The 14,226-nt window shown below is 36.2% G+C and overlaps 1 protein-coding gene across 1 annotated transcript in view; it reads left to right on the top strand.

Annotated features, from left to right (window-relative positions):
- The window catches only part of RSBN1 (round spermatid basic protein 1), a 46,899-nt gene that overhangs the window by 11,113 nt on the left and 21,560 nt on the right, over positions 1–14,226 (top strand). Inside the window, exon 2 of the mRNA XM_027058312.2 lies at positions 328–1,001. Coding sequence (XP_026914113.1) covers positions 328–1,001 — 674 coding nt within the window. The remainder of the gene's footprint in view (positions 1–327; positions 1,002–14,226) is intronic.

The following is a 14,226-nucleotide window of genomic DNA, read 5'->3' as shown; positions in this document are numbered from 1 at the left end:
GCAAAATATGACAGGCTTCAGTTTAGATTTTACAGTGGTTACTGAACGGATATTCCATATAGTATGGCATATGTGAAATTACTTGGATATTTCCTTTACTTTTGATTGCAAGTCAAATTATATGCTTACATTCCCATTATCTACTTTTTAGCATAGTTTTCAACCCAGAATATAATTGTATTTTAAGATCTTTGTCTCATTCATTTTACAAACATGGCAAATTCAGAGAAACAGAATAGGCCATTTAATTTGAGATCAAGTACCTTAAGAAGTTTGTATGTTAACACTAGGCCTAGCAACTAACTTCTTTTTAATTATTGTGGCCAGAAACACCAGATGAAAATGGTAAAACCCAGAGAGCTGATGATTTTGTCTTGAAGAAAATAAAGAAGAAAAAGAAAAAGAAACACCGAGAAGATATGCGAGGAAGACGCCTTAAAATGTACAATAAGGAAGTACAAACCGTCTGTGCTGGCCTGACCCGCATCAGTAAGGAAATCCTCACCCAAGGACAAATAAATAGCACTTCAGGAGTAAATAAGGAGTCCTTCAGGTATCTGAAAGATGAACAGCTGTGCCGATTAAATTTGGGCATGCAAGAATATCGGGTACCCCAGGGAGTACAAACACCTTTTATGACTCACCAGGAACATTCTATTCGTAGAAATTTCTTAAAAACAGGTACTAAATTTAGCAACTTTATTCATGAGGAACACCAGTCCAATGGTGGTGCACTTGTCCTTCATGCTTACATGGATGAACTCTCATTTTTGTCTCCAATGGAGATGGAGAGATTTTCTGAGGAGTTTCTTGCTTTGACATTCAGTGAAAATGAGAAAAATGCTGCTTACTATGCTTTAGCAATAGTGCATGGAGCGGCTGCTTATCTCCCAGACTTCCTGGACTACTTTGCTTTTAATTTCCCCAACACTCCTGTGAAAATGGAGATTCTGGGCAAGAAAGATATCGAAACAACCACCATTTCAAATTTTCACACTCAGGTAAGATAAAATCGCTGTTAAATTATTTAGTAAATACAGTATCTTGACAGTATTAACCTCATTCTGTTTTGTTTGCACATACCAGCACACTTGATAAAAATTCACGGTGGTAAAGGGGATTCACATTGTTTATTGCTTTCATCGAAAAGTCTTAATTGCTGAAGTTCTTGGGGATGTGGCTTGTTACTGGGTCTAAGAAATGCTTTATATATGTTGTACATAATTACGAGTCTTTATGGAAAACCAGCTTGAATTTGTGAATCCAGTCTTTCACAAACCAGGTAATGTTAGGGTGGAGGATGTGATTTAGATTTGGTAGCATCTAGGTAACTTTAGTTAAGACTGGCTTACGGCATGATACAACACATGAGGGCATTGACCTATTTATTTGCCAGGTTTTTGCTGTTTTTGTTTCTCTTCTTTCAGTAACTTGTTGGCAGTCTATCCCAGAAACATATCCCATTTATATGACTTGGAAGTGTCACTAGGAAGACCGCCATAGCCTCTGCTCCTTCTGCCTATGCACTGTTGTAGGTGAAGACATTTTCTAAAGCCTTGCTTGGGCAGCTAGGCTTAAGTCAGCAGGGAAATCTCTCCTTCCTAACAGTGGTTTTTAACTGAACATTTTTTTGAATGAAGTTATTTTAGGGTATAGAAAGAAGTAAATAACATGTCCTAGTTATTTTCTTAACTTCCTTTTCTCATAAGAATTGTGAATATGAATGGTCAGCTATAAGTTTGTATCATAGATGTAAATTCTATGCAAGTTTAGTGGAGAATATTTGGCTTTTTAGAGCTTTATGATTATATAACCTGTTTTTTCAGGTTATCTAATAATTTGCGGCCATTCTTTTCCTTAAGACTTTTTTTTTAGTTAAATAGACTGTTGCATAATAAGACTCTCAGCTGCCTGCCTGCATTAGAGTGGTTTCAAGCCACTTGGATTTATTTGAAACCTCCTCTAACTTGAATCTTTTTAATGATTCTTCCCATCCTTGCCTCCAGTGAGGGGAGTATCCAGTTTAGATTCATGAGCTTCAGAATTTCTCTAATTGAAGTTCTCTCTGCAGTAGAGAGAGCAGGAGCAGCCAATCTGGAGAGGTCGCAAGATGGGGCTGCCCAAGATGTTGGAACACGATGTGCAATAAAGGGCTTCGTCTTGGATTTTGGCCTTGTTACCACAATCAGGTACCGAAGTGCTGACTTTTGTAGTAGATTTTCTTTTTACTTTTACTTTTTTTTTTTTTAAAGGAGTTTTGCCCTTTGAAGGTTAAGAATCCTATTTTTATAAATATTGTAGAGAAGGGACTGAAAACCGTTTTCCTGATATAGGCCATAATCCCCATAAGTCCCTATTTAACAAAGAAAGATACTGCTGAGAGCAGAATTAACATGCTTCATCACTTTTTTAGTTTAGAAAATGCAGCAAATTTTCTCTTACTGATAGACCAACAAGCATATTTGAGAAAGAGGCCAGAAATTTGGGTGAAAAAGTCTTGGCTTTGTAATGGTAACTTTTTAACTTTCATGTTAGTTTATAGTGGATCAAGCTTGTCAGTAGTACCCAGTCTAAATAGTTAATGAAAAAAAGTATCTCTAAATATTCCCTGCTGATTTTTGTCCTCCAATTTTTTAAAAATGGAGCTGAAATTTAAATGACTGTACCAACAACTTACCTTGAGATTTACTTTGGACTTATAAAATAACAACTTCTTAAGAACATACCAGATTATTATTAAATTAGGTATCATTAAGCACTTCAACCACATAAGAATATTGAGGACTACTGAATAAGTCTTGTGCAGTGGTAATCCTGGAACTTAATTCTATTTGTGAATTCTCAGTCATTGGAGGAGAAATATGGGGTGGCTTTGGGAGACTGAAGTAGTCCATGAAACTTGAAATTTGCACCTGTCAAATCTTTGGCAGATGTTAGGATGGCAGCTAACCCAGTAGTTGAAATGAATCCAGCAGTTCATGGTTTATAGAAATCTTTTCACATTCACATGTGAATATTTGAAATGACCTATGGTATAGGTAAGCAGTTTAATCTCTGTTTTCCTCTGAAGAAACTGAGGCTTTGTTACCCAAGTTCACGTAGCTAGTAAGTAGAAGTGAGGGTACTAACCTAGGCCACTTGAAAAATATGCCTATCATTTTACCATAATTCTTTATTTCAGCCGTTGGAGAAGAGACGAGTGCTTTTATTTGTCTAACACTGTAGTTAGTGAAATTAAAATATCCCAGTTTAACACAATATTCAAAAAGCTATTAATTTTTAATCAGTACCTTTAGGTTGTTGGGAATTAAGTGAATACCTTAAATATTTTGGACTTCTTTGTTTAATAAAGTCTTGAGAAGTTCTGTGAAGCCTCTTAAATTGAAGATACTTTTTTGTTATCTTAGACAGTTTTTGGAAGTTATATAGTTTAAATATGTAGCCATAATAATTATTTATGACTATTATTTCAAGATAGTTTATTCAGCAAGCATTTATTGAGAGCATACCATGTACTGGACATTCTGTTCTTAAAAGGACTAATTGATGAGCTCATTCTAGTGGAGGAGATGTATAGACCAAAATTATAATACAGTTTGCTAAGTACTAGAATAGAGGTATGCATAGGGGAAACCTTGTGATACGGGGAGCACAGTTTGTGGTATTACCTAACAGACTTAAGGTGATTAGAAAAGGCATTTTAAAGCATGTGATGCTTGAGTAGAGTCTTGAAAGAAGATTAGTACTTAGCTTAATAAGGGCATTTTAAGCAAAGAGAAAAACAGCCTAGGCAAACACACAGAGGCATTAGAGAATGTGGTACTTTCAGGGAGCTTGACATGGCAAGAACACATGTTGACCATTGAGGGGGGGTGGTGGGAGTTAAGACAAGAGAGACAAGATCAGGATTGTGAGGAGTTTTATGTGATATGCCTAAAGAAAGTTAGCACTTTTTTCTAAAGGTAATGGTGAATCACTGGTGAATTTTCATAGGGGAATGCTATCGAGTTATGTTTGCCAAGATTACACAGTAATGTCTTCACATGGGATTGAGGAAGAGAATGAGATTGGAAGGTAGAAGACTTGTTAGATGACTATGATAACCAGATCAGAAATGATTGATGTCTAAACTGATATTGATATTGAGAGGAAGGAATGAAATTTGAGAAATAATTAGAAGATGAGATGAATTGCATTTGGTGAGGGAGGATAGAGTCTTAAATATGGTTTGGATAAGTGGGCAGATGGTGGTTCTGGTCACAAAGTTAATACAGACTTGAAAAAGCTAGTTTTTAGGGGTGGAAGCAGTTGATGAGTTCAGGTTGAGATATTTTGTGTTGGAGGTACCTGGGAAGACTAAAGGTTATAGATGTCTATTAGGTAGTTGAATATATGGATCTAAGATTGGGAGACGTGTGTAGGCTGGGGATGGAGCGGTTGGATCCATTAGCATATAGCTGATCCAGGGACAGCCTTAGAATGGAAAAGAGAAGAAGCTGAGAATGAAATCCTGTGATGCACCCACATGTAAGTATGAGGAACGTGGAAAAGAGGTCAAAAAGAAGGAGCGGTAGAAGGAAGATTTAGGATACAAGTTTTCTGGGTTTCAAGAATGATGGAGAATTAAGTATCGCGAGATAAGGATGAGAAAATGTCAAGTTGCTCAATTAGGAATCTTCTTGGAAACCAGTGCTTGTCAAGACCAATGCTTTGCAAACCATGGCCTAATATTGTAAATGATGGGGCTTTTTGCTCTGTGTACGAATTTGGCATCACCAGGGAGCTTTCTAGAACTGCAGACTCTCAGATTCCTGCCCACATCTTCTGAATCAGAATCTGCATTTTTGCAGGTGATTTATAGACCCATTAAGGTTTGGGAAGCACTACTTTAGAAGTTATCTGCACTAGTTTGAGGAAGTAAAATGTAGGTTTGTTTTGTGCAAGAATAATTCTAGCTCCTGTTATTTTTATATTTTTAAATTATTGTAGTGGCAAAGTGAGGATGCACATAAAGGTGTTTTTTCTTTTCATATTCTATCAAACTCATATTCTAACACCAAAGGAGGTAAGTTCATGATAAGTACCTAGTGCAACACCAAACTGATCCTCAAATTTGATTACTTAACTCTCAGCAGTTGATACAGGATAACTTTGTAAATTTGTTTCTAATCTGAAGAACTACATGTGTATTGACACAGCATGGTATTTTTATAATTCTGTAGGATTATTCAGATCTAATTAAGTTTTTTTTTTTTTAAGTTTATTTTGAGAGAGAGAGCATGTGTGTGTGTGCACAGAAGAGCGAGGGAGAGAGAATCCCAAGTGGGCTCTGTGCTGACACAGAACCCGCCACAGGACTTGAACTCCTGAACCATGAGATGATGACCTGAGCCAAAATCAAGAGTTGGACACTTAACAAACTGAGCCACAGGTGCCCCAGATCTAATTAAGTTTTAGTCATTGGCTAAATAACAATTTGATCAAAAAGTTTGTGGAATCTTTTAGTGAATGGAGAAAAATTAGTGTCCACTTAGAATATGTTTCTCCCTAAAATATATATGTTTTAGGAATAAGTATAATTCATGATTTTTTTGCTTTGGTGTTATATCTTATAATTATTGGCTTTTTAAAAAACTTAAAAAAATTTTTTTTAGTGTTTATTCATTTTTGAGAGACAGTGCAAGCAGGGGAGGGGCGGAGAGAGAGGGAGACACAGAATCCGAAGCAGGTTCCAGGCTCCGAGCTGTCAGCACGGAACCTGATGTGGGGCTCGAACTCACAAACTTTGAGATGGTGACCCGAGCCAAAGTTTGGACGCTCAACCGACTCAGCCACCTAGGCACCCCTTTAAAAACTTTTTTAAGGTTTTAAACTTGAAGTGTTTTGGTTCTGTAATAAATATATAATCCTTGGCTCCCCTCCTTATAAAAATCCTATGGCAGTTGATAAACTGATTGAAAATTAGAATAGTCTTCTAGTCATCTTATGGACCAACAGGATTGTAGAGTAGGTGGGCGCCATTTCCAAGCGTTCATTTTATAGATGAGGAAGGTCACATTTTGATTGTGACCTTTCCCAAGGATGAATAGTGGTAGATCTTCAAAGAAGAATTGTTTTTTCTTCTGTCACTGAATGGAATTAAATCCCACAGGTGAGGGTAAGCAAGTTTTATGTGTATATAAAATGCAGATTTTGATTTTGTAGGTCTGGGTGGGGCTTTATAGTCTGCATTTCTGATGGGTTTCCAGATGTTTCTGATTTTGCTGGTCACAGACCAGCAAGGCTATAGATTGTAAATTCTGTACATGAATTGCAAGCCAAAGCAGCAACAACAAAACACTAAAAATATAGTGAAGTTAAATCAAGAGTTGTTTTAAATATCGCCATCTGAGACTATTTTCATCTTAGATCAACTAAGTAATCGAAGGGTGTGTATGAAGGAGGATGTGTATATGTATGTGTGGAGGAGAGAGGCACTTGATTTAAAAAGCAACATATCTTCCATAGTAAGATTTTGTTTTATCTGGCAAATGTGCATATGTTCAGTTCTACTTAAAAATTTTTTTCTGTATACATACAATATTGAAGTCTATTATTGAGGATCATAGCTCTTTATTTAGGTGGTGGTAGAAGTTCTTATAAATATTACCTTTATTACTCTAAAATGGTAATGTCTCTTTTCCAGAGAAAATCAACAAATGTTATTTCTCCATTGTGGGTTGTTGCAAGGCCTAAAATGGGCTTTTTAGGTGCTCCTCATCTTTGATTACTATAGTTAACATTTTATGGTGAATTGGTAGTACTAATTAATAGAGTCAAACTAGTAGAGTGCTTTGTAGCTTGGTAAATAACTGAGAAACTCTTTACGATCTACACATCAGTGTGTTATATAAAAGGAGAAATAAATATTTTAAGTAGCTGGCTTTATAAAATAAACCAGCATAGGAATGGTAGGTTTGGTTCTTTTTTTCCCCTCTCATTCTAAGTACAGCTTATAATTAACTCATTTTGACTCACACTGCTTTTTCACTGTATGTTTTAAAGTGGGAATGCCTTTCCATTCACAGGTCACAAGGTTAGGAAGATTGCCGGCTAGCTTTTTTTTTCTGTTTTTTAAACAATCAGCTTAAACAGTCTTCTTCCTAAAACAGGAGTTTTGTAGAGTAATTAACCCCTGCCCTCAGTGCGTGGTGGGATGATGGGGGAGGTCCATATAGTGTATTTCTAGCTTGGTGTTCTTCTGAGGTTTGGGTAATTTAAAAAAGTTTTTTAAAATTTTTTAAAAGTTTGTTTATTTATTTTGAGAGAGAGAGAGGGAGAGAGAGAATCCCAAGCAGGCTCCTCACCGTCAGCATAGAGCCCAACGCAGGGCTGCAACTCCTAAACTGCGAGATTGTGACCTGAGCTGAAATCAAGAGTCAGACACTTAAAAGACTGAGCCACCCAGGCACCCCAAGTTTTGTTTTGTTTTCTTTTGTTTTTAAAGAATTTCTTTTTTCTTTTTTTAAAATTTTTTAATGTTTATTTACTTTTGAGAGAGAGAAAGAGACAGAGCACAAGTAGGGGAGAGCCAGAGAGAGAAGGAGACACAGAATCCAGAGCAGGCTCCAGGCTCAGAGCTGTCACCACAGAGCCTGATGCGGGGCTCGACCCATGAATGGTGAGCTGAAGTTGGATGCAGAACCGACTGAGCCACCCAGACGCCCCTGAAGAATTTAATTTTTAGATCAGTTTTAGGTTCACAGCAAAATTGAGGACAAGGTACAGAGATGTCCCATATACTCTCTGCCCCCATATTTGCACAGCCTGCTCCACTGTCAACATCCACCTCCCCATCCCTGTGGTATATTAGTTAGCAGGTGTTGAACCTACATTGACTGATCATAATCACTCAAAGTCCATAGTTTACATTATAGTTAACTCTTGGTGTTGTACATTCTGTGGGTTTGGACAAATGTATAATGACATGTATCCATCATTATGTTAGCATACAGAGTATTTTTGCATCCTAAAAATCTTCTGTGCTCTGCCTCTTCATTCTTTTCCTTCCTCTCCCAACCTCTGGCAAGCACTTACCATTTACGGTCTCCATAGTTTTGCCTTTTCCAGAATGTTATATAATTGGGATCCTGGTATGTAGCCTTTTCAGATTGGCTTTTTTTCACTTAATAATATGCATTTAAGGCTCCTCCATGTCTTTTTCATGGATTGATAGCTTTTTTTTTTTTTGAATAATATTCTCCTGTCTGAATATACTAAAGTGTATCCATTCACCTATTAAAGGACATCTTGGTTGCTTTCAAGTTTTGGCAATTATGAATAAAGCTGCTGTCTTCCAAGTTTTTAACTGATTTATGACTGTCTTAAAAAGTATATGTATTTGGAGCACAGTTGGGCTTATGTCACTCTCAGCAATTGATAGAGGATAACTTTGTGAAGTTAAGTTTTTAATCTAAAGGACTATATAATCTATTGACAGAACAATATGTATATCAAATATAATTGCTTAAACTTTTATAGGTATTATATAAATTTTTTTTTTAATGCATGAGAAGCGAACTTTTCTTACAGGCATTTTCTCCCTTGATTACACAATCCTTCTCCCCTCCCCACTTTGCCTTCTGATTTTTACTAAAGGTTGAGTTTTCTCTGTCATTATGTCTCTTGCTTCCAAAAGTAGTCTTACTTTTTACTGTTCTTTGGTCTCTATTTATCTCCCTCCAATCCTCCTACTACTCCTCTACTCAACTTGTTCTTTGCTTTCGAGTGCCATTTCCAGGCTAGAGTTTTTCAAGCATGCCAGATTCTAGGAATAATCTGGAGTTGCTAGTTCCAGATACATATTTAGAATGTCAGGTTCCTCTCCTGGAAATTCTGATTCATTAGGTCTGGAGTGAGGCCTGAGATAAATACTTCAAGTGATTCAGTTCCTATGAACAGGCAAGTTTAAGAAACGTTTAAACTATATACCATCTACCATTAATTACTCTGTTTTCCTTCATTTGACATGTAGATGTCATCCTTTTAGAATTTCAGAGAAATCATAAACCAAGGACTGTTAGAGATAATCTTGTCTAACATAGTGCAGATATTTTAGAAAATCATTTTGGGGTTGATAATTATTTATGAGCTTGTCTCTTCTTAAGGTTTCATAAGCCTGCCAGTGGACCATCATCATTGTCTGGAAAGCTTGCTTATTTTCTTTGGTCCACTTGCTTACTAGTTCATGAAGACTATTCAGACTTTTTATCTGCATACATCTTTTCTGCTTTCCCTTTCCCTCCTATTAAAATAGAAGAGATATCCCGCCTTATCAAAAGCTAATCTTTCACCTGTGTTCTAGATTCTATTCCTCACTTTGCTTAGGATTGTCACAAAATATATATAATAAAATTAATATTTAACTACTTTTAAGTATGTAATTCATTGGCATTAAGTGCTTTCACAGTGGTATACAACCATCGCCATTATTCATTTCTAGAACTTATTCATCATCCCAAATAGAAACTACTCATTTGCTTAGGATGTTTACCCACCTCCACCTCCTTAATCTTCTCCCCCTCCATTCTCATATAATGTGTGAATTATATTAGGTGAATTCTTTGTTTCCTTCATTTATAATAAAATACTAAGCTTTCTTTCTCCTGAAAAATAAATCCTTCTGAATTTGTGGTTTATTATTTCTCTGCATCTTGTAATATTTTGCTACATATGTATGAACATATAAACTACATATAACTATTTTTTGTGATTTAACACTTAGTATTTTGCATTGTTTTGGTTCAATATTGCTTTAGAGAATTATGTTGATACATCTAACTCTAATTCATTTTAACCACTATATTTGCTATTTTGTTGTATGATTATATCACTATTTATTCTCCTGTTTTGTACATTTAGGTTGTTTACGGTTTTGTAATATTATCATGTTGCAGTAAGAATATATGTAGAGGTAGGTGTCCTGTATACATCTGATGTGTCCTATACATGTATGCCCTGAAATTTGTTTGCCTTTTTCTCCCGTCCTGGGATTCCGTGACTATTCTGTTGACTGAATTTAGTGACTCCAATAAGATCTCACATGTCTGAAGTCTTTATTATACCATTACATTTTTTGGTAGTTCAGATAGGTGTGGAATTCTAGGTTGGAGATCATTTTCTTGAGATTTACAAAGGCATAACTCCAATGTCTTTAAGCTTCTGGTGCTGCTATTGAGAAATCCAGTATTGTAATGATTCCTGATATTTTTAGGTGTCTTGTTTTTTTCTCTTTGGAAACATTTTAAAACCTCTTTACTGCAGAGTTTCAGAATATGGAGGATAATGTGCCATAAGATGGTTTTTATTTTCATATTGGGTTTTGTGTTTTAATTTATTGTGAACTATTTCAGACATACATAGAGGTGTAAAGAATAATAAACACCTGTGCTCTTACCACTTGGCCCAGAAATAAAATGTTACTAATACAATCGAAGGCCACTTCCAACCCACGTGATTTTCTCAGATTTCATTGTGTGTGAGCCTTTTTGTATTCACTCTGTTGAGTATTTAGGCCTTCTCAATATGGAAATACGTATCCTTTTGTTTGGGTAAGTTTTCTTGTATTATTTTTGTTACTTTCCTTACCTCAGTCTTCGCTGTTCTTTTTTCCTGAAACTTTTATTAGTTGAACGTTAGGCCTCTTGATTGAATCTCTAAATTTTTCCTATCACTCCTTTTATTTTTCTTCGTCATTTTTGTCTACTTTCTGGGGAGATTTAACTATCTTCTTTTCCTCCTATTGATTTATTTCAGCTGTGATGTTTTGAATTTAAGACCTTGTCCTTTTTTTAATTTGAATAACTTTTTGTTTCATGGATCCAGTATCGTCTTTCATCTATTCAATGGTATTAATCATGCTTGTTTTGAAATTTTCTTGTAGTTTGTTTCATCAAGTTCTTTTTTGTTTGTTTTAATCTTCTGTTTATGTTAGATATTTTCTTTAAATGTCTGGTGATCTGTTGATGTTTAAACATGAGTCAGTACAAAACTAGTTGGAAACTGTGAACACATAGGTGGGATTTGCCGCTGATGACTGGGTAGAGAATCTGGCCATATCGTTATAAGAAAAGCTCCAAATGTCAATATTTAGAGATCTTTTCTCTGGGGCTTTTAATTTGTACAGCTAAGAATCCAGGGGATTACTTACCAGTGGAGTAGAGTAGTTTATACCTGTTTGCCAGAATTTTTGGAGCTGAACTATGGAAATGGGTAGGTGAGTTCATTGTTTAATATATGGAATTTAACCTTAATTGTCTGTTGTCAGTATAATGGCCCAGTGCCATGCTTGTACCTGGTATCTTTGTTTCCATAGTCTCTTTGGTTCACTTTCTCCGCAAAATAAGATAAGAAAAGAATATGGGATGGGGTGAGGAGCAGGGAACATAGGTGGAGTGGAGGGATCTAACTAATTCTTTTACAAATATTAAACCCATTTAGCTCCATGCTTTGTTTCCCACCTTCTACTTAGGCTTTCCATGATTCTTTAGCATAAACTGACTTTTTGGTTGTCTTCTATGTAGGTACTCGGTATTGAAAGTTCTCAGTCTGCTAATTCCCCTGTATACTTTTCCCCTTATAAAAAATGATGTGCTAATGTATCTGTCAGTTTTTACTTGTGTTCTCTTTGAGCTTCTGGGATTTATAGCCCTTAGCTTTTATTCTCACTTCAGTGGGTTTTAATAAGGAATAGACATAAATCTTTTGTTTTGTGTGCCATGTTTGAATAGCAGTCCTCTTCACCTTTTCACCTTTACCAGATTCTTCCCATTAACATCAAACCATCACACAAAAGAAAACTTAAATAGAAAGATATATTATGTTCTTAGATTAAGAAGAGCCAACATCAAAATTACGAAAAAGAAAAGCAGTGATGGAGGAGTGCTCTACCAGATACCAATACGTTCTAGAGATTTATGATTATGGGGTGCTTGGGTGCTCAGTCTAAGCATTCGACTCTTGATTTTGGCTCAGGTCATGATCTCACAGTTTGTGAGTTTGAGCTGCATCAGGGTCTGCACTGCCAGTGTGGAGCCTACTTGGGATTCTCTTTCTGCTCCTCCTCTGTGCATGTGCGTGCACGTGTGCTCGCTCTCTCTCTCAAAAAATAAACTTAAGTAAAGATTTAATGATTAAATAAGTATTAGTTTATGAATATTATTCGGTGAAACAGAAAAGTAAGTCTAGAAATAGGCCCAGGTATATACAGGCTTCTGATATATAAAAGTGACAGTATCTCAAATCACTGATGGCAGAAAGATGATCATGTTGGGACATCAGGGTATTTATTTAGAATTCATCTTAGTATCCATATCACTGGTACCAAGATAAATTCCAAATGGGATCAAAGATTTAAATGTAGAAAATGTAGACCTAAATGTAATAGAAGAAAACATGGAAGAATTCTTTCATAACTTTGGAGTTCAAAAGGTCTTTCTAACTATGACCAAAACAAAACAAAAATCACTGTAGACACAGTCAAAAGACAAGTTATGAAAAGTTGTATACAGTTCATATCACTGATAGAAGATTAACCTTCCTAAACCATTAAGAGTTTTAGAAATAGGTAAGAGAAATAAATACTAGCAACCCAATTTAAAAATAAGCAAGCATTGTCAATGGGTAGTTCACAGAAAAAGAAATACAAAGGGCCCTTTATTTTTTTTTTTTTAATTTTTTTTAATGTTTATTTATTTCTGAGGCAGAGAGAGACAGAGCATGAGTGGGGGAGTGTCAGAGAGAGAGGGAGACACAGAATCAGAAGCAGGCTCCAGGCTCTGAGCTGGCAGCACAGAGCCCGACGCGGGGCTCGAACTCACAAACTGTGAGATCATGACCTGAGCCGAAGTCGGTCGCTCAACTGACTGAGCCACCCAGGCATCCCCTACAAAGGGCCCTTTAATCTCTTGTTTTAAAAGATCTATAGCTTCATTCCTAAGAGAGTGAAATTAACACTACTAAGATGGTAGTTCTTACCAAATTAATAAAAATCTAAAAGCTTGATAACATTCTTAATAGTGAGGTCGTAGGGCAACACATACTTTCTTAGAGTGCCAGGGGGAATGAAAGTTTATACACTCCTATTGAGGTTTGCATGGTCTTTCTGTTTAAAAAATTCTCTCTTGATCTTATTTCCTCCTCTCTACCAGCCTTTTTTATTTTCACAGCCTAACTTCTTGAGTTGTTTACACCTGCTGTCCTCATTTTCTCATCTCTCCTCAGGCTACTGGGTTTTGTTTCTGCCCTCATAATTTATCTGAAAAACCTCTCGTGTTAAGGTCACCAATGGGCATTTAAAAACAATTTTTTTTAATGTTTTATTTATTTTTTAGAGGGAGACAGCAAGCAAGGGAGGGGCAGAGAGAGAAGGAGACACAGAATCCAAAGCAGGCTCCAGGCTCTGAGCTGTCAGCACAGAGCCCGACGTGGGGCTGAGCTCATGAACTGTGAGATCATGACCTGAGCTGAAGTTGGACGCTTAACCTGTGTGCCCCTCCATTTTTCATCTTCATCTTACTGAAGTCTCAACAACATTTTGACCAAACCTCTTCAAATATTTTCTTATTTTGACTTTCATTATTTTGTGCTGTCTTGGTTTTCTTCTTCTCTGACCATTTGACAACTCCTTTATGTTCTTTTTTTTGTCAGCTTTTTTTTTTTTAATTGTATCTTTCCAAGACCCCTACTCTTTGAATTCTTTATATTTTCTGTGCCAGTGATAAGATTTATATTCTCAGTCTAAATCACTTGATTTCAGACCCAGCTTCCCTCTTGACATACCCACTTGGGCATTTTAGAGGTATTTGGTATTAGTTCCTATTGCTCCTGTAACAAATTACCATAAACATAATGCCTTAAAACAATACAAATTTATAGCTTTTTACAGTTCTGAAGGCTCTGAAGGAGAATCTGGGTTTTGTTTGTTTGTTTTTTGCTTATTTTAGCTTCTAGTAGTCTTCTGTATTACCTGGTTCGTGGCCTCTTCCTCCATCTTCAAAGTGCATCATTCCACTCTCAGGTTCCATCATCACATTGTCTTCTTTTCTCTGCAGTCAATTCTCCCTGTGCTTCCTTATAAGAAATAAGGACGCCTGTGGTTATATTTAGGGCTCACCTGGGTAGACTAGGCTACTCTCCCCATTTCAGGATTCTTAATTTATTTACAGCTGCAAAGTTCTTTTGCCATAT

This window comes from Acinonyx jubatus, chromosome C1, assembly GCF_027475565.1.
Source record: "Acinonyx jubatus isolate Ajub_Pintada_27869175 chromosome C1, VMU_Ajub_asm_v1.0, whole genome shotgun sequence".
Lineage (NCBI taxonomy): Eukaryota > Metazoa > Chordata > Mammalia > Carnivora > Felidae > Acinonyx > Acinonyx jubatus.
Note: the sequence above shows the minus strand (reverse complement) of the source record. Positions and strands in the feature narration are given on the sequence as shown.